This window comes from Mangifera indica, chromosome 6, assembly GCF_011075055.1.
Source record: "Mangifera indica cultivar Alphonso chromosome 6, CATAS_Mindica_2.1, whole genome shotgun sequence".
NCBI classification, from domain to species: Eukaryota; Viridiplantae; Streptophyta; class Magnoliopsida; order Sapindales; family Anacardiaceae; genus Mangifera; species Mangifera indica.
The window spans coordinates 9,963,399-9,990,565 of record NC_058142.1 but is presented as its reverse complement, the minus strand read 5'-3'; the positions used below and the strand labels follow the sequence as shown (position 1 = coordinate 9,990,565).

At 31.4% G+C, this 27,167-nt stretch overlaps 3 protein-coding genes and 1 pseudogene across 6 annotated transcripts; all 4 read left to right on the top strand.

The window, feature by feature from the left end:
* The first annotated feature begins 2,389 nt into the window (after nt 1-2,389).
* Nucleotides 2,390-5,239, top strand: LOC123218752 (ethylene-responsive transcription factor RAP2-12-like). Its single transcript, XM_044640358.1, has 3 exons — nt 2,390-2,781; nt 3,961-4,911; nt 5,000-5,239. Exons 1-2 carry the CDS (start codon nt 2,496-2,498, stop codon nt 4,866-4,868), a joined length of 1,194 nt encoding a protein of 397 aa, XP_044496293.1. The 5' UTR covers nt 2,390-2,495; the 3' UTR covers nt 4,869-4,911; nt 5,000-5,239.
* A 1,270-nt stretch (nt 5,240-6,509) lies between these two features.
* On the top strand, nt 6,510-7,580 carry LOC123219810. The gene is made up of 3 exons (XM_044641801.1): nt 6,510-7,117; nt 7,195-7,284; nt 7,392-7,580. Exons 1-3 carry the CDS (start codon nt 6,563-6,565, stop codon nt 7,452-7,454), a joined length of 708 nt encoding a protein of 235 aa, XP_044497736.1. The 5' UTR covers nt 6,510-6,562; the 3' UTR covers nt 7,455-7,580.
* Nucleotides 7,581-7,915: 335 nt separating this feature from the next.
* LOC123218134 (GDSL esterase/lipase 5-like) lies at nt 7,916-11,408 on the top strand. Of its 4 annotated transcripts, none has more exons than XM_044639370.1 (6): nt 7,916-8,480; nt 9,016-9,138; nt 9,240-9,361; nt 10,022-10,252; nt 10,371-10,626; nt 11,056-11,408. In XM_044639370.1, the coding sequence occupies exons 1-6, from the start codon at nt 8,213-8,215 to the stop codon at nt 11,298-11,300; spliced, it is 1,245 nt and encodes a 414-aa protein (XP_044495305.1). In that variant the 5' UTR covers nt 7,916-8,212; the 3' UTR covers nt 11,301-11,408. The 4 variants fall into 4 exon arrangements, with proteins under 4 accessions (XP_044495305.1, XP_044495307.1, XP_044495306.1 ...); XM_044639372.1 differs by having other exon boundaries at nt 8,328-8,485; XM_044639373.1 differs by lacking the exon at nt 7,916-8,480 and adding an exon at nt 8,496-8,892.
* A 439-nt stretch (nt 11,409-11,847) lies between these two features.
* Nucleotides 11,848-13,804, top strand: LOC123218135 (annotated as a pseudogene).
* The last annotated feature ends 13,363 nt before the right edge of the window (nt 13,805-27,167 follow it).

Genomic DNA, 27,167 nt, shown 5'->3' with positions numbered 1-27,167 from the left:
AATTACATTTCAACCCTAAAAATATATCAAAACCTTAAAATGTTACGTTTTGATAAGTTATTTAAACATATAGTTGTAATTTTTAAAATTATGGAAGGAGATATTAAAATTAAAATAATTTTAAAAACACCATAATAATTTTTTAAATTTTCCGGAAAAACTTATTAGCACCTATAACGTTTTAAAAATTATAGTTTACTCTCAAACATATATTGTTTTGAAAAAGGAAGAATACATTAGAAAAATTTATATTTTGTCACTTAAGGGAATTCACTAACAAAAGTGAATAATGGGTGGGGATATAACTATATGAAACTTAAAGGGTGGGTTGTAATGTCAACAAACCTCAGGTCGGCCATAACTTTTGGCCTATATTGCGTAATATTTAGTTTAACAATACCCACCTATATTGCATAAAGATTTAATTTATCAAATAACGCAATGTTTTTACTTATATATATATATATATATATATATATATATATATATATATATATATATATATATATATAGAGAGAGAGAGAGAGAGAGAGAGAGAGAGAGAGAGAGAGAGAGAGAGAGAGAGATCAAAATAAATACATTTATAAATATAAATTCTTTTTTATTGAATAGACTAAATATATATTATAGAAAAAAAAACGAATTTAAGGAAGGTGATTGAAAATTTTTTTGACTAAAGTTGACATTTTCAAGATTGATGTGAACAAATAACAACCAAGAAAAATCTTAAGTAAATATTTTCCCACAAAAACCATAAAACCACCTAGAGTAAACAAAGCCTATTCAAAGCAAGTAAAACTCAGTCAAAATTAAAGTTCTTCACTCTTAAATCACCAAATTTACTTAATCAAACATTGAATAAAACAAGTCAAACAAAAATTCTAAAGAAATTATTTTTACCATTGTTCATGAGTTCTTTATTAAATCTAAACAATAAAGAAACTCCATCTTTTAATTTACAAAATTCCCACAATTAAAAATAAAGAAACGAATTATTTCTGATTAGATTTTATTTATTTCGAGTAAGTTTTGTTTATTCTGAGAATGTTTTGTAGTGTTTGTGGAAATAAATTTAGGAAAATGATATAATTTGAAATTTTTGCGGATATATAATTTTAACAGAAATACTATTTCTTTAATCCTATTTAATATTGTTGAAAGGTAGATAGCAAGTTAAATTATTCAATAAAAACAGTAAAAATTTGATTTTTTCAATAAAAAAAAAAATTTACTCTCATCAATAGTTAAAAAAAATTATAATTTGATATTTCTAAGTCTTATTATACCAATAAATATATGTATATAACTTAGAAGTTAATATTTTGCTTCAAACATAAATAATTATAATATCATTTGCAAAATTTGTCTATAATTTTATACAAGATTTTGTTCAACACAAACATTTTTGTTAATTTATTTATTTTCATTTCTTCTTTTACTTATTTACTATCTCGAGTCATAGAAAATATTTGGCACGTGTTCTCCTGTTTAGGTGAATTAATTATGACGACATTTCTAAATGCTAATTAATTTTGAACAAGTAATTTTGTAAAGACTCTTCCAAACGTAACTTATGCAGAGACCTATTATAGTCATTTCATTAATGAGTAAATTAACTAACATATTAAGGAAGTGTCCAAAATCTTTCAATTATTTCACAATGTATAATCCCCTTTTTACCCTCTCTCTTCCCCCAAATTCACAGGCCTCTATTGTCTCCACTCCCTCTAATGAAAAGCGTGTCAAAATTTTCTCTCGTGTGGGTGCGTGGATAATAAGAAGAGTCAAACTTATAAATTAGATATTTGAGAAATCAAATGTAAAAATACCTTAAAAAAATTTCTTTAATTTTAGTGGGAAATAAGAAAAGCTTACTTATAAATAAGACATTTCTAATGTCTAAGTAAACGTCAAAGTTATGAATTTGAAAAAGCATCATTCACAGATAGTTAGAATTATATTTAAATTTTTGAAAATAATTATTTAATTATGAATTTGAAATAATATCATCAACAGTTATTCGATTGCAAGTTTGAAATGATATTATTATAAAATAGTTAAAAATTATATTTAAAATTCTCGAAAGGGTTATTAGATGATCATTAAGTTATAGATTATACGTTTACGAACACTTAAGTTGTGGTGGAAAATTGTCAAAAGGTTAAGAATCCGGTAAATCTTATTGAAAATAAGAGATAAATCTCAATTTTATTTCTTAAAAGGTTTATAATTTAATAGTTCAAATTCTTAGAATCTGCTTCTATGGCTACATTTTTCATGAAAATGCTAATTTCAGGTTTGTCCTAAAACAAATCTGCGATTTCCACCTTCCAATGAGGGTACAATTGTAAACTCACCTCTCTTCCAATTTATATAAACTTCTCCACTCTACCCCGCAACCATAAACCCCCGTTTTACTCACTGAAGAAATTCCATTTCGGCACTTTAACTTTAAGGCTTGTCATTTAAGCCCTTTGATCTAAGCACACGAAACGATGTGTGGTGGTGCAATAATTTCAGGTATCATACCGCCGACCGCCAATCTTCGATCACGGCGTTTGACGGCGGAGTATCTTTGGTCGGAGCTGAAGCGATCAGGAAACAAGAAGTACTCAAAGCCGATTGTTGACGATGATTTCGAGGCTGACTTTCAAGGCTACAACGACGAGGAAGTGAAGTCTGAGCTTGAAGAAGATGATGACGTGGACGTTGATACAGACCTCTTGGCCGATGTTAAACCTTTCTCTTTCTCATCTCCTGCTCCTTCTCAGAAATCTCGTGGTGAGCTTTGCTGATCATCCTCAAAACAGGATTTTGTTTTCTGATTTTTTATGTTTATTACCTTTTTGAAGAGGTAAGTTTTAACAGCTGAAGCTTGTGATTGTTGAGATGGGGTTGTTTGTAAATGTTTTTTTTTTTTTTTAGAAAGATAACTCTTATGATTTTACATTTTTAGATTGTTTTGGTTGAAGGTTAATGCTTTGATCTTAAGAGATATATCATATTTTTGAATAAAAATATTATCTATGGGAGAAAACCTACGGATTTGGAGTGAAAAGTCTATTAGTTATCTTTTGAGTCAAGGTTTCTCATTTATGATCATGCTTATGGTGTTTGTTTGGTTTTTTATTTAGATTTGTGGATCACTTCATGAAAATTACAATTTTAGAACTTTAATTTACATTTTCTGTTCTGGGTTTCCATTTTGTGTGGTTGAAGATAATATCTGAAGTGCTTTTTCTTCCTTGTGTTTTAAAGATGAGATCTGTCGCTAGTTGCGCTTGATCGGTCAATACATGATGAATAAATATAAACTTAGCTTGCTTGTTTAATATCAGATTGGGATCTTTATTTATGGACTATTTGTCAGATTTTTTTTTTTCATTTCTGTTGTAAAAAAAAAAATTGCAAGTTTCCTTTGTTTTCTGATAAACGATTTACATATTTATCTTTTAAGGATCTAAGGAAATAAAGTTACCACAAAATTGAGCTTTTTGTATAATCATGTAGCTCGATACTTGCTGATTAGTGCTGTTTGGTAATTGTTTTATGGTGTCTTGAAGTAGATCTATTGATTAATTCTGTTTTAGCGCTGAATGTTGGGCACACTTTTAACCGGTTGTTTTTAAATATGGAATTTTGAATTTGTTAAATTATTATGTTTTTAAAGATTGTATGATCAGGTGTTCACCATGATTTTGTTTACTGCTGATTTACTTTAGGTGTTATTTCTGCCTGTTTGTGTTGTAAGTGTTAGCTTTTAATTTTGTTAAATGAAAATGGGAGATCATCAGAGTTTCTTTTAGATAACATTGACAATCAATATCTTGCTACTTGATCTCTCTCTTGTTCCTTTGAATATATCAATTACTTCTGAAAAATTTCATAACATGTTCAAGAATGATGCCTTTGTTTTCTGTGTGCCTGTGTAAGAGATTTCTTTTATATTTCTTATTGAAGGATCTGCAGCTGTAAAATCTGTGAAGTTAAATGGACAAACCAAAAGATCTGCAGAAAGAAAGAGGAAGAATCAGTACCGGGGAATCCGGCAGCGTCCTTGGGGTAAATGGGCTGCTGAGATTCGTGATCCCAGGAAAGGGGTCCGGGTCTGGCTTGGCACTTTCAACACCGCTGAAGAAGCTGCCAGAGCTTATGATGCTGAGGCACGGAGGATTCGTGGAAAGAAAGCTAAGGTGAACTTTCCTGATGAAACTCCCCGTGCTACTCCAAAGCGTTCAGTTAGGAGTAACTCTCAGAAATCTCTTCCCAAGGAGAACCAAAGTCCTGTTCTGTCAAATTTGAATCAAAATTTCAATTACTTGAACAACACAGATCAGGACTACTACAACACTATGGGTCTTTTGGAGGAGAAGCCACCAATTAATGAGTATGGTTTCATGGACCCATTCCCTGTGAATGGAGACCTTGGTTTCAAGTCCTTTGAGCCTGCGACTGTTGATACCAATGTTTACTTCAGTTCTGACCAAGGAAGTAACTCCTTAGATTGTTCGGATTTTGGCTGGGGAGGGCAGGGAGTAAAAACTCCTGAAATCTCATCTGTTTTGGCAGCCACACCTGAAGTTGATGAATATCAGTTTGTGGAGGAGGGTGCTAATCCAATGAAGAAGCTGAAGTCCGATTCTGAGAATGTAGTGCCTGTTGAAGATAATAATGCTAAGTCACTTTCAGAAGAGCTCTTGGCTTTTGACAATCAGATGAAGTACTTTCAGAATCCATATATTGATGGAAGCTGGGATGCTTCACTTGATGCCTTCCTCAATGGTGATAATGCACAGGATGGTGGAAACCCTGTGAACCTTTGGACCTTTGATGATGAACTCCCCACCATGACTGGGGGAGTCTACTGAGCGAACTTTCCCTTGCTTTCTAGTTTTGTAAATAAAGCTACATGTTAGTGAGTTTAATCTCTTTGTTAGCTTCTTGCTGTTTGATCTATACTTCTGAAATTTACTTGTTTCTTGCTTTCTCATTTTAACAGCTTGCAGAAGTGCTTGTCAACTGTGATGATGCGGTACAAACTGACGAACATGCTTAGACCATATTCGGAGAGTGTTCTCAGGAGCATTTAGTATAATGGCAGTATATGTATGTAGGTTGCTTTTGACATTTTGAGACATTGAAACTTGAGATTTTAAAATTTGGTGACTGTATGAATGTTTATGTGTTATTTGTGATGAATTACTGAAACTGGATGAATGTCAACTTGGTCTCCATTCTATTTGTTTGTCAAGGTCATTTTTAACATAGGCTTCTTAACTTTGGATTGTTTAATTTTCTCACAAATATATATTATCATCTAAAGTATGACAATGATGATAATGTATATCATCTGACAATTACATATTATCATTTAGTCACTTGAGAGTTCGGCATTTATTTGATACCAAGTTGGGGTTGAATGCCATGAATATATGGATCTCGCAGGATTTGTCTTCTTCCGAAGTATTTAAATACAAAGCAAAGCTTTCGGCTTTTGGCATATCTTTCTTGGCTGGCTTTGAAAGGGAGATTCTTCATGTTGTATCTCCAACCATGTTTTACTCGTAATTTTTTAAATCCTCTTGCATGTGCAGACATATGCTTTACAATATAAGAAAAAGGAGCACGGGAGGTAGTGCAAATTGTCTTAATAATTGGCCTCACACGTGACATTTTGGTTAAAGTCGCTAGGTGGCAATAGTTTGACAGAGAAGTGGGTACGGATAGGTCCCAGTTTATGTTGTGGTGAGGTTGAGGAGATGAGTCAGCCTAAGAAGAGGTGCCTTAGCATGGCGGCCTTCTACACCAATGCAATTCTAAATTGGGAAGGGAAAGGACAATAAAATGTGCCTATGCCTGAAGGGCCCCTCCTGCTCTGGTTTGGCCTGAGGCTGCAGACGAGCCAGGGCTGCCCAGAGTCCTCTGGCCTCGGGTGACCACTGCCCCTCCATTTGATTATATCACATGTATTTCTGTACGAGCTTCTGACCTTTGCCTAGGAAAGGGGACCTGCAAGACATAGCAGTGTGTGCTTCCCAATGACCATCATCTTTGAATTATGCCATCACAGCGACGTTGCAGAACAACTATTAGATGATTGTACTCTAAAGAGTTCCAAAACAAGAACTTGAAAGGTTTTTTTTAACTTTTAATCAGAATCCTATCCGAGTTAATTGGACAATTAAATCCCAGGGTTTAGTGATTTGATTTATAAAGTTTATGCTAATCAAATGTTGATCTTTTACAAAAATGTCTTTTTGTTTAACCACTCAAACTAACCCTTATATCTTTGTTTTAAGTTTTAATATAAGAACTAAACTTTCATAACTTTAACTTGAGCCCTGAAGGGAATATGATCAACTCATAGAAGACATCCCTTGTGCAGAAAGTTAGGTACCTAGAAAGGCATTCAGATTGTAGCTTTAAGAAAGGAATAGAGAAGGCAATAGTTAAAAGAAAACATCATATTCTTCCTCTTTGAAGTAGTTCCCCTAATTCAGTTTAAAGAAAATACCATTAACAGTCCTATTAGTATGGCCAATCTCCCAAATGAAGACTCTCCATGGATGTTCCAAAACAAAGTTCTGATAGATTTTGTTTTCTAGAACTTTATAATGCATGTTCTTGCAAGAGATGCAGTTTCTTTCTGTCCATTTTCCTTCTGTTTGTAGTCATTATTGTGGCGGTGGCTACATTATGTGTTATATTCATTATAAAGCCTCAGAAGCCCATATTCTCTCTTGAATCTATAAAAGTAGTTTCATTTGATATTGAAACTTCTTCCGGTTCAACCCTCTTTGTTTCAGCTGTTGCCTCTTTGATCCTAAATGCTCAAAATCCCAACAAGCTTGACATCAAGTACAGCCCTTCATGGCTCCATCTTTACTTTGAAGGCCTTCCTGTAGGACTATTAAGAGTCTCAGGATTCAGTCAACCAGCTCATAGTAACAATACTGATGTGCTAATGGGAGCTTTGATCCATTGCTTGAACATAAGCAATATAATTTCTGGCCGATTATGGCAAGATAAGCCAACGTATAATGACGTTCCAATGAGATTATTAGGCGATATTAGCCTACGGCTGCAGTTGTTTCATTTAACCATGCCAAAGATCAAGGTTGCTTTACATTTCATTAACTTTCATTTTCCATTAAAATACCTTTGACTCTGCTAACACATTGTTAACAATTGCAGGTGTCCCTAGACTGTGATATTAATCTGGATTATAGCAAGATTTCATTTGTAAACGAAATTAACTCCATTAGATTAGCTCAAAATTATACTGTAAGTGTTGATTATGATCATCCCTTCTGTTTCTTCTCTTTCATGGGTTCATTCATTCTGAAATTAACTTCTTGACATGATCATGGTACAATTCTGAAACTTCGCAGGCTTCATTTGCCGCTGGTTCCAAGTATTTCTTCAACAAATGTGACATGGGTATCTACATATGAGGAAAATTTCTTTCCAATATGCCAATATTACAGAAGAAATGAATGAGCAACTGAAGTAAATTGTGTCAGCTTTGGTTAATTTGTCACTATCAATGGATTGATTTAACACCAAAAATTTGAATCCAATTTCATTTGCTTTTTTGACCTACAAGATTGTCATTCAGCTCCACAAAAATTTAAAATGAACAGTTTTTCACCTTTCTTCTTTACTTTTACAGCAAAGCCATGAATGTGGACAAAGGCACTTGTCACATCCTTCAAATCAATATAAAGATTCTCAAATATTAATCATATTGCCCACAAGATTGAAATGTCTGAAAATTTTACTCTCCTTTGCTTGTACAATTTGCTAACTGTATTGCTGAATCATGATTGGTTAGCTCTTTGCTTTTATAAGCTATATCCCACTAGAAAAAAGCTGGAAACCAAAAAATTGATATGATGCATATCAATCATTATTCAAAGTTTAAGGTCAAGCCTTCTCATCTTTACCAGTGAGAAGATGGTGAATTTTGTTTGGGTAACACCTAACTGTATGTGACAACTAACGTCTCTGAAAACACCCCTCGTTAGCTTATCTTCACTCAACACTTCCTACCAACCAAACCATAACACTAACATCATCCTCACACACACACACACACACACACATATTTAATTTCTCAGTTTTTTAGTGCTTAAATTTCAACCCAAAAAAATTAAAAAAGAATGAAAGAGAACTCACTCTGTCTCTGCAAACATTTTTGCAGCGTGCAACCATGTTACTGCCTTCTGTTCTTGTTTCATCTTCTTCTTCCAAAAAAGGCCTAATATTTTGTTATGGATCTCTTCAATTATATGACAAGACAGGCTTCATTTTATTCAATAAAAACATTACTGCTTCTGCAGGTTTATACACTAGACTTCCGGGTAGCAATCTTATGAGAAAGTTGAATTTATTTCTATTTCAACCACGTGGGTACTTAATTTTTACCGGATATTATTCAATTTTCCAACGATTATGTCAACAGCTCACGTTCGAGAATGGTGTGGTAATTTGATCGTGAAGTATTTTACTATAATTTAATTTAGTCATGAAAATGGCTTCCCGCTGCATGTTTCAAAATAGCAGAAAGGTCTTCTGATTCTAGAACTCCTAGATGAGTTTTAGATTGTGCAATATAACGTGTTTCAACATTGAATTTTTTTAAACGAAATATAGAAAACGAGGGACATAAACAACCAATTTTGTTTGACAACTTCATGTGAACTGAGAAAATTTCCGGGACATGCATTTTCTTGTATATTAACTTTATTTTCTTTTCTAGTTAAGTTTCAATCATTCAAAGCACATAGAGAAAAAGTTATTACACATATGGGGTCACTTGCATATTTCAAATTTTGAGTGATTAAGTGTTTCAAGTTTGGTGGGGAAGCTGGACACTCATGGCAAGGCCAAGTTCTGTCTTCTTTCTTCAATTAGTCTTCATTTTAACAACTTGCACAGCTAAATCTGTGCAACAACTGGAGAAACCGAAGGCAGCCGCCTTATTTATCTTCGGCGACTCTTTTCTGGATGCAGGCAACAACAATTACATCAACACCACAACTCTTGACCGAGCAAATTTTTGGCCTTATGGAGAAACCTTCTTCGAGTTCCCTACAGGAAGATTTTCTGATGGGCGTTTGATTTCTGATTTCATTGGTAAGCTTTGCAAATCTTTTGGTCAACTAACAATATTATCTGTCTGCTTAATTAGTGCTATCTCTTTTAGAGTTATCTTCTCGTCTCATTCTCCGTTGTAGAACAATATGCTGGCTTGCCATTAATCCCACCTTTTCTTCAACCCGGCATTCATCAATACTATCATGGGGTGAATTTTGCATCAGCTGGAGCAGGTGCTTTGGTTGAGACTTTTAAAGGATATGTAAGTATTTTATTTTTCAATTTAGAAATGAAATTGTTTCTGGTAATTGTCATTTACATGCAATTTATTTCCCAAACTGATGCATCTTTTATAGTAAGGCATTAAAATATTGCCTAATTACTAAGAACAAGACATATGCATATTTTATGGTGTGTCATTAAAGGTTTGGTTGGATTGGATCCCAGAAATTAAATAAAGGGAAAAAGTAGGACATTGTTGAAGAAGCACAAAAACTTGTTTTTTTCTTTCATTTTTTTATTTCTTGTTGAGATCTAAACAGAGGGAGATAGAAAGGTAAAAAGGGCTAAACTTTCAAGAAATGTCTGTTATTTGGAGTTTACCAAATCTTGTGGCAATGTAAGCACAGCTTGTGGTATGCACTTTTCTTAAACTTTTTTAGGCTGGAGGCTCCTTATTATCGGGTCCACTAGCTCATTAGTGCATACTTGGTTTGTCAAACATCAAGTGAGGAGGCCCCAAAAAAATCTTTGATGGTATGCTATTCTGTTGCCACATTAATTCATATCAAGAACTGAAGTAATCCCGTTGCATTCCACATGTTAAGGTTTAGGTACTTGGGCCCCAAAGCTGAAAATGCATGGTCAACAAATTATAAATATATTGAGTACTAGTTTTTTTTTTTTTTTTTCTCTCTATCAGGTGATTAATCTGAAAACACAGCTTAGCTACTACAAGAAGGTGGAGAGTTGGTTGAGAGAGAAATTAAGCAATGATGAAGGCAAGCTGATATTATCAAGAGCTGTGTATTTGTTTAGCATTGGAAGCAATGATTACACTAGCCCTTTCTTGACTAATTCCACTGTACTAAACTCCTTCTCAAAGTCTCAATATATTGGGATGGTGATTGGCAACCTAACAAGGGTTCTCAAAGTAACTATTTCTTTTCATTCTTTTACCTACAAAATCCTTAGGATCTTGCAGGTTCTATGGCTAAAAGCCAAAATCATTGGTGTCATTTGCAGTTTTTTTTTTTTTTCAATGTTTTCAGGAAATTTATAAGAGTGGGGGCAGAAAGTTTGCATTCATCAATTTGCCACCCTTGGGTTGTTTTCCAACAATCAGAATACTCAAACCAGAAACCAATGGCAGCTGCTTAGAGGAAGTGTCATCACTTGCAAAATTGCATAACAAAGCTTTGTCGAAGCTCCTGTATAATTTAGAGAAACAATCAAAGGAGTTCAAGTATTCGCTGTTTGACTTTAACAGCAGTCTCAGAAAAAGAATGAAACATCCCCACAAATATGGTATGTACACTCCAACCTTTCTGTAGTGACATGCAAATCATTGGAAGTTTTCATGCATCAGTTTGATGTATGCTTAATTTGTACTCTCTTTTTCTATAATTTTGTCAAAAAGCTTCATCTTTAGCATTAACAATTATAATTGGGCCCCAGGTTTAAATTTCAATTAAAAAAAAAAAAGTTATCTCTGCATGCCCAAAAACTTTTATATTAAGTCAATTCAGCCAGACCAGCCATCATTTATTTCACATCAAAAAAGAAATATGTCATGGCATTACAATATGCTATTAGTGCCTCATCCCATTTTTCTTGTAAGTTCGTTTCAGTCCCCTTCTCTCACTTCACTTTCAGTGATATTTATATGATTATTTGTGCTCGAACATGCGTCTTAAGTTGAACGTTAAGTAAATAGTTTTATGATTTCTGATGAAGGGTTCAAGGAAGGAAAGGCAGCATGCTGTGGAACAGGGGAGTTTACAGGAGTTTTCAGCTGTGGAGGGAAGAGGATAGTGAAAGAATTTGAGCTATGTGAGAACCCAAATCAATATGTGTTTTGGGACTCACTTCATCTCACTGAAATGGCATACAAACAATTAGCAGAGGCAATGTGGAGTGGCACAAGCAACCCTCAGCTTGTTGGGCCTTACAATCTCAAGGAACTTTTCAGAATTTCTTAATACATAGACTCATTGGTTTACATATACAAAATAAAGTAGAATGCTTCTGTTTTGCAGAAATTGAATTCAAATTAAATGAAAGGCTAGGAAGCTGCTAATTTCTTGTAATTTGTCTTATTAACAAGTAAATTTATTTAATTGGGCTGCTAAGGAATGGCTTGCTAGCCAGTCAGCTCCCTTGAGCCTGCTTGAAAATCGTTTCAGCTTCAAGCTTCGAAGTTCATCAACTTTCCAAAAAATTAAGAAAGCATGGGAAGATTTCTAGCTTCAACTTTCCACGGGGGAGTTTTCAGATGGGCATATAATGATAGATTTCGCTGTTTTAGTTTAACTTTGTTTCAAATTTTCTACACAAAATCAAGATTGTGGAGAAACAGTTGAAGCAAAAACTAGAACATTGTTATTTAAACTTGTTTGCATGAAAATGAACGGATTTCTATTGCATGCTTGTGACTTGTGAGAGTCTCTTAAATCTTAGTTCTCAATTTATACATCTCGGTGCGCAAGTTTCATCACATTAGTTGCACAGAATAGCTAGTGAAATCTTAAAAAAAGACTTACTTAAATGTTGCATATTATCACAAAGCATAGTGTCACAGTCAGATAGTCAGTATGACAGATATCTTTCTCCAATAAAAAATTTTGTCAGTTACTTTAATTTCCAAGGTTAAGGTTTTATCAATACTTTTATAAGAAATCCAGAGAGTTCCAAGCTTCAAGCCACTTAATTTGACTGATTTTAATTCAAAACTCAGGCCTCGGAGTTGGTAGCATTTCTTTTTCTTCAAGTAAAAAACTCTATAAAAAAAAGTTAAGGAGATGGGCAAATGTACAAGATTAACTGAATTTCAATATGACAAGAATAAGCTTTTCTACATGTTTCTTTTTTGTTCTGTGCTCAACTCTTCTCATTTCAGCACATGCTTATCCGTCTTTGTCCAAAAAGCATGTTGCATTATTCCTCTTTGGGGATTCATTTTTTGATGCTGGAAACAATAACTATATTAACACCACTACTCAGTTTCAGGCGAATTTTTGGCCATAAGGTGAAACCTTCAACTATCCAACTGGAAGAGCTTCTGATGGCCGTTTAATTCCAGATTTCATAGGTATGGCTAGTTATTTCTTGATCAGAAATTGATTCAATATATATAGCTCAATTTACCTTTTTAACTTTGTGGCAGCTGAGTATGCAAAGTTACCATTAATTTCCACATTCTTACCCTCTGACAATCATGAAAATTTCATTTATGGGCTGAACTTTGCATCCGCGGGAGCTGGTGCTCTGGTTGAAACTTATCAAGGATTTGTATGTGATCATGCTAATTAAGCTCAAAAGAATTCATATAAGAATTGAAAATTTCTCCATAGCTTCACATTTTCTTATCTCAATGGCAGGTGATAGACCTCAAAACTCAGTTAGGTTATTTCGAGATTGTAGAAAAGCAGTTGATGCAGAAGCTAGGCGAGACAGAAGCCGAAACATTGTTATCCAATGCTGTTTACTTGTTTAGCATAGGCAGCAATGATGTATTCGATTTCGCTACAAACACGAGTGTGTTTCGTTGGCAATACTCTAAGGAGGATTACATAGGAATGGTGACAGAACAGGGAATGTGACAAGTACAATCAGAGTAATCATCTTATATTTTTCAAAATCATTTGAAACATTTTTGAGATGGATATTGCATATATAAGTTAATTAAATCTTTCAGGAAATATACAAGAAAGGAGGAAGGAAGTTCGGTTTTGCAAATTTGCTGCCTTTGGGTTGTTTACCAGGCATGAAAACACTTGTACCTGAAAACACAGGATCTTGTCTAGAGATTGCATCAGAGTTAGTAGAATTATACAATAGTGCACTTTATCAAGTCCTCCAGGAACTAGGGAGCCAACTGAAGGGATTTAGATACTCAGTTCATGATTATTACAATTCATTATTGGAAAGAATCAATGACCCTTTAAGATATGGTAAGCCATCTGATCTTACTGTTATGTTTAAGATAAGCAATTCTGTTTTAACTTACAATTTGGTGATGAAATGATGTTTTGTAGGTTTTAAGGAGAGTGCAATGGGGTGCTGTGGCAGTGGTCCATATAGAGGAATAGCAAGCTGTGGGAGGCAGAATGAAAATGAGTATGAATTATGTGAGAATCCTGAGGAGTATGTGATCTTTGACGCTGTTCATCCCACTGAAAAAGCCTACAAGCAAATTGCACAACTAATGTGGAGTGGAAATCCAGATGTCACAGGGCCTTGCAATCTGGAAAAGCTATTTGAACATAAGTGAGCCTGAATTATGTAGACTTTCTACAATAATAATGGGTTGCTTCTTAAATAAACTAGTTTGATAGATGTTCCAAATTTGTTCTCTCCTTGAAGAGAATATGTATGTATAGAAACAATAAGAGGGCAAGTGAGATGATGAGGATTTTGTTTGTCGCCCGAACCAATTGCAATTTTTGAGGAAAAAAAATAAGAAATTTCGATAACTTGTTTAACCGCATTACCAGATTTTCAGATTTCTCATCTGGTAATTTCTTGGCTTAGTATGAAATAGAGATCCGCTTGTCTCATCTTAATAAAGAGTGAAACAATGAATGCAAGTTGAAGAAACAAAGTTTAGCCATCTTTTACGTTTGACCAATCACTTCCCAGAAGAAGTCCTCCACTTTGTCCTATTTTTATTATTATAATATAGATAATAGGTTGAATATTATTTAATAAAATGACTATTCAAATGAAACTATAATTGGGATTGCAAAATATGAAAGGAGATCTAGTCAAATAATTTCAACAGGGATATTAATACTGAAATGTATCTCATTATCATTTTTTTTTTTGTATAAAAAAGATTAAATTTTATTTATTTTATTGAAATGACAAAGTTCTCGTATTAAACTTTTAATATTAATAAAATTATATGTATCTATTTTAAATATATAAATAGATAAATATTTGATATGTATCATTTTATGATTAAATGATTTTAAATTAAAGATAAAATAATATCTAATTATGTGATGACATATATAATTAGCATATATCTATTTGTATACTCAAAATAAATACGTATAATAGTATTCGTCAATATATTCTATTTGTGTTATTGAACAAATGTGATTAGTGTTTTTTTTTTTAAAAGTAAATGGATTAGTTCGATATTTTTAATAAAAAATAATAATGAATGTTAAACCCTTTAATAAAATAATATAAAAATTTAATCTATTCAATAAAATAATTTGAAATTTTGATCTATAAAAAAATAAAATTTAATTCTTTTAATATAAAAAAGACGATAGTTCAATACTTTCGAGAGTTGTTATCTCATTCCATTATATTGGTAATTTCAAAAATCTCTTCATACTACGAGCATTGTTTGATTGCAGTTGGGTGAAGTATGCCTTTGTCAGTTAGTGGTTCATAACATCCTATTACAAAAAATCTTAAAGTTAACAAAATTAATAGAACATTAAAATTTCTAAGGTGAAGACCTGAGTTTTAGTCTCTGTTACACTTATGAAATCTTGAGTTACTTGGTATAGTAGTTATGGTTCAGTCATTGTATTTTAGATTTACTTATCTAATAAATATAAACGGGGTCTCTAGTTAAGAGAAAAACGAAAGTTGCAAAAAGCACGTAACAAAAGTTTCCAAAATTTTGAAATAGTCCTATAATCATATTTATGACACCATTTACAATATTTAATCAAATGATCATAATTATTTCGAATCCATGTAACAAGAAAATTTGATTTTGGAGAGAAACAAAAAACTAAATAATATCTTAAAAAAGGCTTTAAGCAACTAGTCCTCTATGCAATTCTCCTTTTTCTATGTTCAAAAGAACATGTGAATATTTTTACATTTTTAATATATTTTTGATTGCACTGTTACTCTTAAGGGGGTTATTGGTTTAAGGATAAAAATATTATTCTACTAATCTATCTTTTATTACTTACATTATTTTGTTTAATTTGTAAATAATAAAAAAATTTTAATAATATTTTATTACCAATGGTGATATGATATATAATATAAAAAGTAATCTAATTACTACTTTTTCCTTTGATATTAAAATACTATTAAGATAATTTTAATTTTATTATAGTTATATTCTTATTAATTAATTTTTTAGAACAAAAATAATCTCATTTTTAATTAATATAATAAGTAACACAAAAAATATTTTAGAATAATTATATCTTAGTATTATTTTATTAGCAATGCTATGCGTACCTATTTTTGGTATACAATTCATATACACAGTGATGTGTCATCATATAATTAGGTGATTTTAAAATATGTGTCATCATATGATAAAAAAATCTAATCATATGATAACACCTAATTTGTGTACACAAATTATGTACCAAAATTGAGTACACATAGTTTTATTGTTATTTTATTACCTCTAACCAAATATAATAGTTATTTATATCTATCAATTTTTACTAAATTTTATTAAATATAGTAATAATTTATATCTAATAATTTTTAAAATAATATATTTTCAAGGTAATAATTTATTTTCGATAATAAAACATTACTACAACTAAATGCATGTTTCAAGTAAATAGCTAAAAAAACCCTAGGTATTTTTACTTTGCCAATTCAATGCCTAGGTACAAGGCTATTTCAATGATGATTATTAGGAGAGACTTTAGTTTATACAATGTCTCCATGGTGTAATTTGACCTAAAATTCTCACTCAAAGTGTCAATGTATCTCGTTACAATGTAGTCCATGTTCATTAAGCATAAAGATTTAATCAAATAATAAAGATATTATGCACTTTCCTTATTTATGCTTTAAATAAAAATAAGGAAAAAAAAATCCTAAATTGAATGTTTGGACTATAGTTTCCAAAATTTGAATTCAAACATCAATTTTCAAGTAATTATATATTTCTAAATAATTCCATATGCACAATTTTAACAACATTTAAACTCAATTATGTGATTTAATGGATTATTTATATTGAAAATGAGTGAATGGTAGTTCATCGCAAGAGTGGTTGCCCATTCATGCCTTGAGAAGAGTAGAAAAGCCTTTTTACATTAAGAGCATGAAATTGGTTATGTTGTGTATAAAGTATCAAAAAGTCATCTACTTATTGAGTATTTTTCACTTACATGTTCCTTTTGTATAGTTTTACAGATAGATGTGAGTAGTAGAATATGCAGGGGAGCTACCAGTCTAACTCAGGTCTTTGCATGGGGCAAAGGGCATTTTTGTCATTTTGAGTTTTATGACTATTTTATGTTTTCCTTTATGGATATTATATATGTTTATGCACATTATCTTGGGATGGGATTTTAGACACTTTGGAGTTGATTGTATGAGTTAATTTGTTTATGGATTGAGGTATTTTTCATCTTATGAATGTGCTATACCTTTTTTCATGCAATTTCAATAAGTATATGTAAACATGCTCTTTATTCCATTGTAATTAGTCAAAAATTCAAATTGCACTTGTGTCTTTAGGTCATGTTTCATGTAAACATATGTATTTGGAAAGAGTGTCATATTTATGGTATTAGAGCATGATTTTGAAATGCAAAAAGGTGTTTAAGTCTAAGTGTGTCTAAAATATGCATAATATAACATTGATCATTCTTTCACGCTTACCATTGTAAATATATTTAACTTACATTAAGAATAGTAGTACATCTGTCTAAATCTATGTAAATATTTCAAGATGTAGAGATCTAAGAAGCTTATTAAAGATGTTCCAAATGTCCTTACCTAAGAGAGGAGCCAAACAAAGGCTTAGCTTAGAGATAGGCCTCTAGTGTACTAGTAGCATTATAGGTGGCTAACTCAATTATTAGATAGATTATACGGAAGGTTCTCTATGAGAATCGATAGGTATCAAAGAGCATAGGGTAGTCGGTTGAGGCCCTACTCGTAGCTAAACAACCCTCTTGTTAAAGATCTGTTACCCCAGTAGGACAAAGTGAATCGGGAGGCACAAAAAGTAGTAGTTGCAGGTAATAGTAAAGGGTAGTTTCACCTTTTTATAGTCTAGCAGGTAGACATCAACCTCTTGGGTTTAGAGATAACTTAGTCATAGGTTCAATACCAGCCGAGAAGTGGTTAGAGACAATAGAGGATGTCATAGGTGTAATACTCGTAGGTACATTTCGAGGGTGAAGTAGTTTTTATTCATGAGTAGATGATGTAAGCATGCTTAAATGCGATTTCTGAGTCAAAGTTTAAGTTTTGGGTGATACACGACCGTGTATGGAAAGGTGATACCAATGTGTCATGCCATGTAAATCGAATAAGATTAATTCCACATAACATATTTTCAATCTTTTAAAAAGCAGGATCGTAAAGTTTAGGGAGGAATATTTGCAATCCTTAAGTGCTCGTTCTTTTATTAAAAAAGAGAGATTGAAAGTCTAATGGCCCAATTTTTCATTGATAGTTTTTGTGATCATTTTCCGATGGCATAAAGAAAGAAATTCTAAAGAGAAGAATGCTTGCTTATATTGTCTTTTGCTATGAGTTTAGGTAAGTAGGACTCTTTTACCGCCTTTTTATGTGTGATGATTTAATGATGGAATAAGGGTTATTTCTTGGCCAATTATATTATTATAGTATGATGATCTATGGTATTGATTTTGATGATGAGAATGATTGATTTAATTAGGATTGATTAATATGTTTATTGGTGATTTGTGATGATGAATGTTGTTGGCATGCTACTGAGTTTCATATGATAATAATTTAGGAATAACATGGTATAAGTAGTACTGATCTACCTATTTGTTAAGGATTGTGGTCAAAACTTTGCATTATAATGAAAAGTGGACTATTTAAGGCAAAATATTGATTATGCCATTATGCATTGTATGAATGTATTTATTGAATTTGTTTTTACTGCTTATAATCTATGTAAGTTGTGAGTCTTGATTAGTAATGCATAAAGAGAAAACATTATAGTCAAGGTTTCAATTGAAGGAAACATGTAGAAACCAAGTTAAGATGCGTTTCAGGGTTGTTCTTCTAAATTTTGGAATTCTCCACATTGCCATATGGTATGGGGCATACACCCATGTACATAAGTTTCAATATTCTGGATAGTTTATGGTATGCAGATGATTGCTAGACGTTGTTAATTAATGAGTGGTTAACTCAGACACAAGTACTTCTCGTGTGTAGTTTTAGCACTATCGTGTCGTATAATACAAAGATTTAAGAGTAACAGTTAAGAGATTTTAGGTATGTAGTAGTACCCTAAGTGCCTAAGAGTCAAGTCATAGTGTGGTCGTAGATATTGTTAAGTAGAGGCAAGAATGAGCTAAGTAAAAAAAAAACTTGAGATGAATGCATGCTAGATATCACAAGGCTGTTATGAAGAGTCATTGTGAGTAAACATTCACTACACAACTTGTAGTAGGGCATATCCGTAATAGAAGATCAAACCTACAATAGGGTACATATTTACAATTGAGCCTAGTTAAGATACAATTTGGTGTAGTGAAACAAAGAGATGACTCATATGACTAAGTGTCAAATCCTTATATTCGATCCAAATTGATCGATTTAGTATACAATTGTAGCTATAACTTTCAATTTAGATGTTTCTACTAATTTTAGTAGGGTCAGGCTAGATAGGAATCCGAAAGAGTGGTTCCTTAATAATTGAAAGGGACATAGTTCGATCTAAGAGTTATGATAGACAACCTATACAGTCCCTAGAGTTCAGCATGAGCATAAAGATAGTACATAGGACCCATCATCATCCATAGAAGAGTTTAATACCAACTTCAGATGATAGAGTTAGTATGCGTCAAGTTTAAGGGCATTTTGGAGATTTCAATAAAAATTATCAGTATAGTTTCCTACTTACTGAGTGTTTTATCACTCACTTCCTTATTTTCATATGTACAAGTATAAGTAATCATGATGGTTATGGGACAAGTGGTGGTTAGAGGGTGTAAAGCTCTGAGGGCATTTTTGTTTTTTAATTTATTTCCAAATTTCTCATTTTTTAGATTTTTTCTGTTTTATAACTGTATTAGAGTATACACGTTATGATTTCAGTTCATGCTTTTATATTTGACACCTTTTGTTACGCTTTTGAGACATTTTTTACAAGAGTATTTCAATAATTTTACAAATTTTAGTAAATGAAGTTTTTTCAGTTTGTTACTTGTTTTAAATTGAATGCATGCTCAAAATAGTTTATTTGGTGACATTTTTCCTTCGAAGGGTAATACTTTTGGAAGGGGGTTTATAATAGGATTATTCGAGATGACTGATTGGGAAAAGATATAGTATGAAAACTTTTTATTTAAGGGAGATACCAAGTTTTAGTGGCGAATGTTGTAAAAGACTTGTCGAGCTACAGAAATGACATTGGTTAATTTCAAATATGCATTTGAAAAAGAGTATTTATCAACTAACATCTTATATGTACAAGTTTAAGGGTTTATTAGTATAAGGTAGGGTAGTATGATAGTAAAAAAATTCTCCACCAGATTTAATGCCCTTGTCAAATATGGTTTAAAAGTTGCCAACATTGATAAGGGTAAGATAGAGATTTTCATAAATGGGCTTAAACTAGATTAGCAAAAGATGTCATGATGGAAGACCATGCCCCATGTTCTTTTTCAGAGGCCCAAAGTATGGCATAGAGATCATAGGTCATAAAGTAAAGAATGGCCCGAGATAGAGGTGTATTAGATCAACCTATTTTAGTAGCCCTATCCTAAAAAGTTAATTAGGCAATGATAGGTTGCAGTTGAGAGGGTGACAACCCTGAGAAAGGTAGCATGGACTATAGAGGCAAAAGAAGCTTCTAGCCTAAAGGTAATAAGAAAAAGGGAAACTTAGATAATCATGGATTCTAAGTGATATTGTGATATGAAACAGCTTGTATGAATGATCGTGCAAGGCTAGTGAACAACTATTTATTGTGTTATAAACAAACAAATCAAAATTCAACCTTCAAAGGCTTTTATTGTTTTTCAAATACACTTTTTATATACATCCTCTTCACCAAGAGTCATAAAAGACTATAGAGTCATCCATTGCTTTGTGTGAGCACCTCGGTGTTTTTCTACTTTTGGAATGGAAGCGATTTTCATGCATAATGACCTTTGATAAAGACTAAAGAGCCACCAATAGGAATAAGTAATCTTAAAACCACATATGATGGAATTGATATGTATGTAATTGTATGATAAGTCCTATAAAAAAATCCTAGGGTAAATTATAACCAAATATTATTTATGAGTAAAATTTTTAATTATCGTTTCATTGCATAATCATATAGCCTACAATCTTTAGAACTGTAAAATTTTTCTTAATTCCCTTTTGCTTGCAAAACGCTGTGAACTCCTTTGACATATAATCACCACCTTATTTACCTAAGATATCTAACTTTCTTATTAGTTTGTTTCTCAACCTTGGATTTCTATTTGTTGAACCTAGAGAACAACTCTAATTTCTCCATTATATTATATACCCAAAATCTTCCTTAAAAGTTGTCAATGAATGTAACAAAGTACTTGATGTCATCGGTTATTGGTATCTGTGTTAGACCTCATACATCTATAGATATATATTTTAGTACCCTTTTACTCTTATATAAGGAAACATTGAATTGAACCTTATTATGTTTCCTATATATAGAAAACTTGCATAAGCTTGATTCACATAACTTAATCCCTTCCAATATTTTTTTTTGTTTAATTCATACATATCACACTTACTGAGATGACCTAGAGGCATATGCTATAGTCTAGTAGTATCTTGGCTAGATTTTGATGAAGACTATATAATTTATTTCTCACAATTATACTACCTAACAACCCATACAAATTGTTATCAATTTGCTTCCCTTTTATCACTATCAAAGTCTTTGACCTACTAAAAACCTATGCATTGTCTTCTCCAATTACCTTTGAGAAATCAAATTCTTTTTCAATTTTGGAACATGCTTGAAATTTTCTAAGGTTTTCAATAAGCTATCAAACATCATGATCTATATTATTCCTATCCCTGTAACTTTACAAGTATAATTATCTCCTAAAACAATACTACCAACATTACACAATTTGTAACTTTGGAACCACTCTTTATGTGTAGTTTAATGTAAAAAACTAATTGAATCTAAAATCAAATTGTGAACTGAAAAATTGTTACCTACAATCAAAACCACTAATAAATCTTCATCATCACTCAAGGTCTTTGGTGTAACACCAATAGAATTAGAAGCAATGTCTTTTTGTGTATCAGTATTATGACTTAGTGTCCGATTTGATGACACTTAAAAACATACTCCTTTTGTCATCCTCAACTTAGATATGCCCTTTAGACTTTTCACTTCTTTATCCCTTATCTCTTTCTTTACTCTTGCCACATTTTAAACTTGTTTACTAACTTTCTCTATGAGAATTCCATGTCTCTAACTTCTACATTGTTTGGTACGATCTTAAAGTTAAGACAACTTCTTTGTAGTCTAGTGTTTCTTTCTTAAACATTAATATGGTAGTTAGAGGACTAAATGAAGGTGGTAACGAGTAGATAAACATGACAATCTTGTCCTCATCCTTCAATTTAACATCTACACACAATAAATTACTGTTTATTTGATTGAATTGAGCTATGTGCTTGCCTAGATCTCTGCATTCTTCCATTTTAATCTAGAATAGGTTGCACTTCATGAATAACTTATTATGATGTTCTTCGACATGAACAACTTTCAACTTTCAACCATAAGACTTGTGTTGTCTTCCTATTGACACATCATGAATTATTGAATTTGCTAAACACATCTTAATGTTACTGAAGACAATTGCTTTATGTTCTACCTATCTTCCTCATCCATGTTGGATGACTTCTTTCCTCTCAATATCTTTTGCACCCTATTCTATGTTAACATGTCTGAAACCTTAGATCAGATCAACTACTATAATGTTAAATTTCCCTTACCGTTGAACTTTGCATGTGTACTCAATCCACTCATCTTTGCCTAATTCTACTATTAGTTGAAGTGAAAATTTTCTACTCTCAAAGAGACATTAAATTGAATGACAATCTAAACAAAGAAGACTATGACAAAATCAATCATAAAAACACACAATTTACGTGGTTGGATAATATGCCTACATTCACAGAGTAGTCCTCATTATTAAATTAAAAAAAAAAACTTTTAAAATGATACATAATGTTAAACTTGTTATGAGTATAATTGAATGGATTGAAAGATAAGAGATATTAACTTATTTAATTAAAGGAATAAAAGCCTAGAGGTTCTAAAAAATAAACAAGAAGCAAGAATGTCATTAGGATGAAAAAGTATAACCATATAATGGAAAAGGGGGTAGGTTTATATTGCGAAATTCCATTGTGCATAGCCAATAATATCATTCCACCTCCTAATTTTCATTGCCTACTTTTCCTTTTCATTAAATGCATTCCCACCAAAGTTTATAACTTTCCTTTTATGTGGTCAAAAAATTCACTATATATACAACACTCTTCTTTAGATTTTCACCATTTAAATATAATTACATTAACTTTGCTAAAAAAAAACTCAGTGTGATAAAAACCAAAACAAAAGAACATAATTATTTAATGTCTTGTAAAGTAAGGTTGAATGTGCTAAAATTTACTCATTAAAAACTTTATTAGGAAAACCCAATAAAACAAAACCTAGTGAAGGAAAAAAAAGTACAATGTACATTTTGTCCAATATGTGATAAATTTAAACAATTTTCTCCCTTTGATAAGTGTTCCTTCTAATGAATGTTTCCCTTGATTGTAGTAGGATTAATTTGATTGTCTGTTGAGCCGCTATATATCAATGTTATATACTAACTTTTCAAATATTGACATCAGTAATATCTTGGTGAACAAATCTGTAAGATTCTCATTAGATCATATTTGCTTAACATCAATTTTTCAACTTTGTTGGAGTTCATGAGTATAAAAGAACTTTGATGAGATATGTTTGGTTTTGTTTCTTTTAATGTATTCACATCTAATTTGGGTAATACATATTGTATTATCTTTATATAATATGAAAGAAATGTTTGTTGTAGAAGGAACATTGCATGTATTTCAGATATGATAGATGATAGATGATAGATAATAAACTGTAACCATATGCATTATCGACTGGTTTCATAGAAAGCTAGAATCTTTAAATGATTTAAATATATTGCAACCAAAGTCTATTTGGTAAAGCCTCATGATATCACTGTGTCATTATAAGTAAAAACATATCCTGTTTGTGAGCAGACCTTATGAGAGTAAAAAAGATAACCAACATCTGCATATCTAATTAAACTAGGATTTTTAAGGGGTTTGACATAATAAAATAATCCTAAATCTCTAGTTCCACATAGGTAATGAAGTATCTGCTTGATTCCATTTCAATAATGACGGATTGGTGCAGAGCTAAATCAAACTAATAAATTGACTACAAAAGATATATTCAGTCTAGCGTATTGAGCCAAATATAATAGGACTACAATGACATTAAGATACGGTACTTCAACACCGAGTATTTTTTTCATATTTTTTTTTTAGGATGAAATGAGTCATTTTTTGGATTGAGAGATTGAACAACCATTGGGGTACTCAAAGGATAAGTTTTATCAATATTAAAGTGTTTTAATAATTTTTTAATATATGTTAATTGATGGATAAGTATTCAATTTGAATTGTGCTTGATCTGTAAACCGAGATAATATTTTGTTTTTCCTAAATCTTTTATCTCAATTTTTTTTTTAAGATATTCAACAGTTTTTTAAAGCTCTTCGGGAGATCTAATTAAATTCATATTATCAACATAAGCTGCTATAATGACAAATCTCAATGCTGACATTTTGATAAAGACATATAAATATATAGGATCATTCACATAACTTTTTTTTTCAAATATTCACTGAGGTGATTGTACCACATTTTTTCGGATTATTTTAATTTGTATAATGATTTTTGTAATTTAAATATCTTAATGTGATTATGTCTATCATAGGTGCTTATGTTTCATCAAAATTTACGCCTAGCCTTTGGGAAAAGTGTTAGGCTACAAGCGTAGCTTTATATCTAGCAATCTCATTTTTCTCATTTCTTTTTCTCACAAACACCTATTCATTTCCAACGGGTTGTATATCTTGAGATGTTAGAACTATGAACCCAAACACTTGACGTTTTGCTAGGGAAGCGAATTCTATTCGAATTGTTTTTTCTAGTTTAGGCCAATCATGTCTTTGTTTACACTCAGTTACATTATATGGTTCAAAATCATCTTCATTCATAAATTTAGTAGCTACTACAAATGAGAATATATCATTAATGTTAACCGTTTCATGATTCCATATATCTTGAGTATAAACATAATTTAAAGATATTTTAGAGTTCTCTTTTTCTTGTTCTTTAAGATTTTGTATCACTTCACAGGTTTGTGCCACTTCAAGGGTTTGAGTCTCTTTAGGGACTATTATCTCTTCTGGAGGAATATTAGAAAGTGTAAATTTTTCATTCATTTTAGAATAATCATGATTGCCTTTCTTTTTCGAGGAATAGTGTGCTTCGATCTAATAGGTCTACCACGCTTTTGACATGCAGTAGATTGATCAGTCATAATTCGAATAAGCTGTTCAGTAGTCATATTAATTCTTGCTAGTGCATTGACAACTGGAACATGTGATTTATCACTTTTGTCGTATTTACAAATACATCAAATATTTGGTTGACAATAATATGTAATGCACTATCCCTTACACTTCAGTTTCATTTTAGGAGGTGCAAAGATCTAGATGAAACATGGTAGGTACGCACAAAGTAAGTTTATGTCTAACTTCAGGAGACATTTTTTTTTCCTAAAGGTGGGAATGTTGTCTCGTCAAAGTAATAATCTGCAATCGTGTAGTAAAAAGATTAACTATTAATGATTTTAAATACTTGATAATAGATGATAAATTATATCCAAAAAAATTCCTAAATGATGTTGGGTCCCTTTTTATGCGTTGAGGGGATGCAATATAGACATATATAGCATAACCAAATATCTTCAAATGAAATATATTAAGTTGGTGACCAAGAACTAATTGTAGAGGAGAATATTGATAATAAGAGGAAGGTCACAAACAAATTAACTCTGCAACATGTAATATAGCATGTTCCTATATAGAAGTTAGTAATTGAGTCCTTAATAATAAAGTACGTGTAATTATTTAGAGTCGTTTGATAAGAGACTCAGCTAATGCATTCTAAGCGTGGACATACATGATTAGATGTTCAACATCAATCCCCAAAACAAGTAATAATCATTAAATATTTTAGATGTAAATTTACAACCATTATCTAGCCGTATTGACTTGATTAAATAATCTGTAAAATGTGCTTTTAATTTGATAATTTGTGTTAATAGTTTAGCAAAACTAACATTTTGAGTTAACAATAAACAAATATGAGACCATTATGTAGATGCATCAATTAAACTATAAAATAACGAAATGACCTACTTGATAGATGAATGAGTTTGCACATGTCCCCTTGAATCATTTATAGAAATAATAGGGATTTAACTTCAATTTTGAAGGGAGATGCTCTTATTATTAATTTGCCTCTAATGCATAATTTTTCACTAGATAATAAAATCTTGTGATTCTTTAATATGTCCATGTGAATTTTTAATAATCCTACGCATAATTGTATATCTTAGGTGACCTAAATGATCATACTAAACCAAAAATGCTTTTGGATCGGAGAATTTCTGGTTCAATATTGCTTAGGTTTCAACTACCTTTATGATTTATAATACAATCTAGATGATAAAACAGACAATTTTTCTAGTATAAGCTTTCTTCAAAAGGCATTATAAGTTATACAAATGAATTCAACACCATTTTCAGTCATGGTTTTATGTGATAACCATTATTTCTTTATCTTTAAAACTAAGTAGATTTATTTGGATCTACTTGAACATAATGCATCATTGATACTTAATTTGGTTCCATTATTCAACAAAATTATGACTCTTCTAGAGCCTTTAATCAATTTGTTGATCCTGATATAGTGCTTATTTTAGCTTCAATCGATGCTCAAGTCAAAATTTTTTTTTTCCTTAAGAATTGTGTGCGTTGTTACACTATCCATCAAACACATGTTTCTATCATCAGCTTTTGAAGTCAAAGTTTCAATTTTGAAATCTATTTTTTTTCATTTAAAAATTATATTAGTGATAACATACATAAAATATTGAAAGAAAGGAAAATATGTAATAAAATACAAAATAATATTCATGACTTCAAAATAATTATATATAATGAATTCTAACTATAAAAATCTTGAGCATTCATGTCCCTATTCAAATGACCAATATTTTTATTCTTAAAAGAAGTTTTGAAACATCAAGATTCATTTAATCAGCATGATTTAAATCATCAAAAATTTAATTATTATGAATGCTTAATATAGATCCACCTAATGTTTATGTGTACTACAAGTACACAACTAATGACATTTACAATCACACATACTGTTTTATTGGATAATCTACATTATTATTTATTTTGTTATAGTCTTAGCTTACTTTCGGTGGTATGACTAAGATTTTTTATTATAACCATCTTTGGATAGAAATTATTTCATCTATGACTTTACTCATATCCATGATAACTATTTTTGATAGTTGCATTCACTTTAGACAATAATGTAGTGTTTGTAAGGTGAGTTTAATGACTTTTCATTAACGAGAAAATATTAATTTATAATTTTTTTCTCAAAATTGCCTTTACAGGAGCATATTATAAAAAATATAAAAGGTGGAGAATATTTTTTCTTTCACATTATCTTAATCAAGAAAAATATTATGAAAATTGTAAAGTTGTACT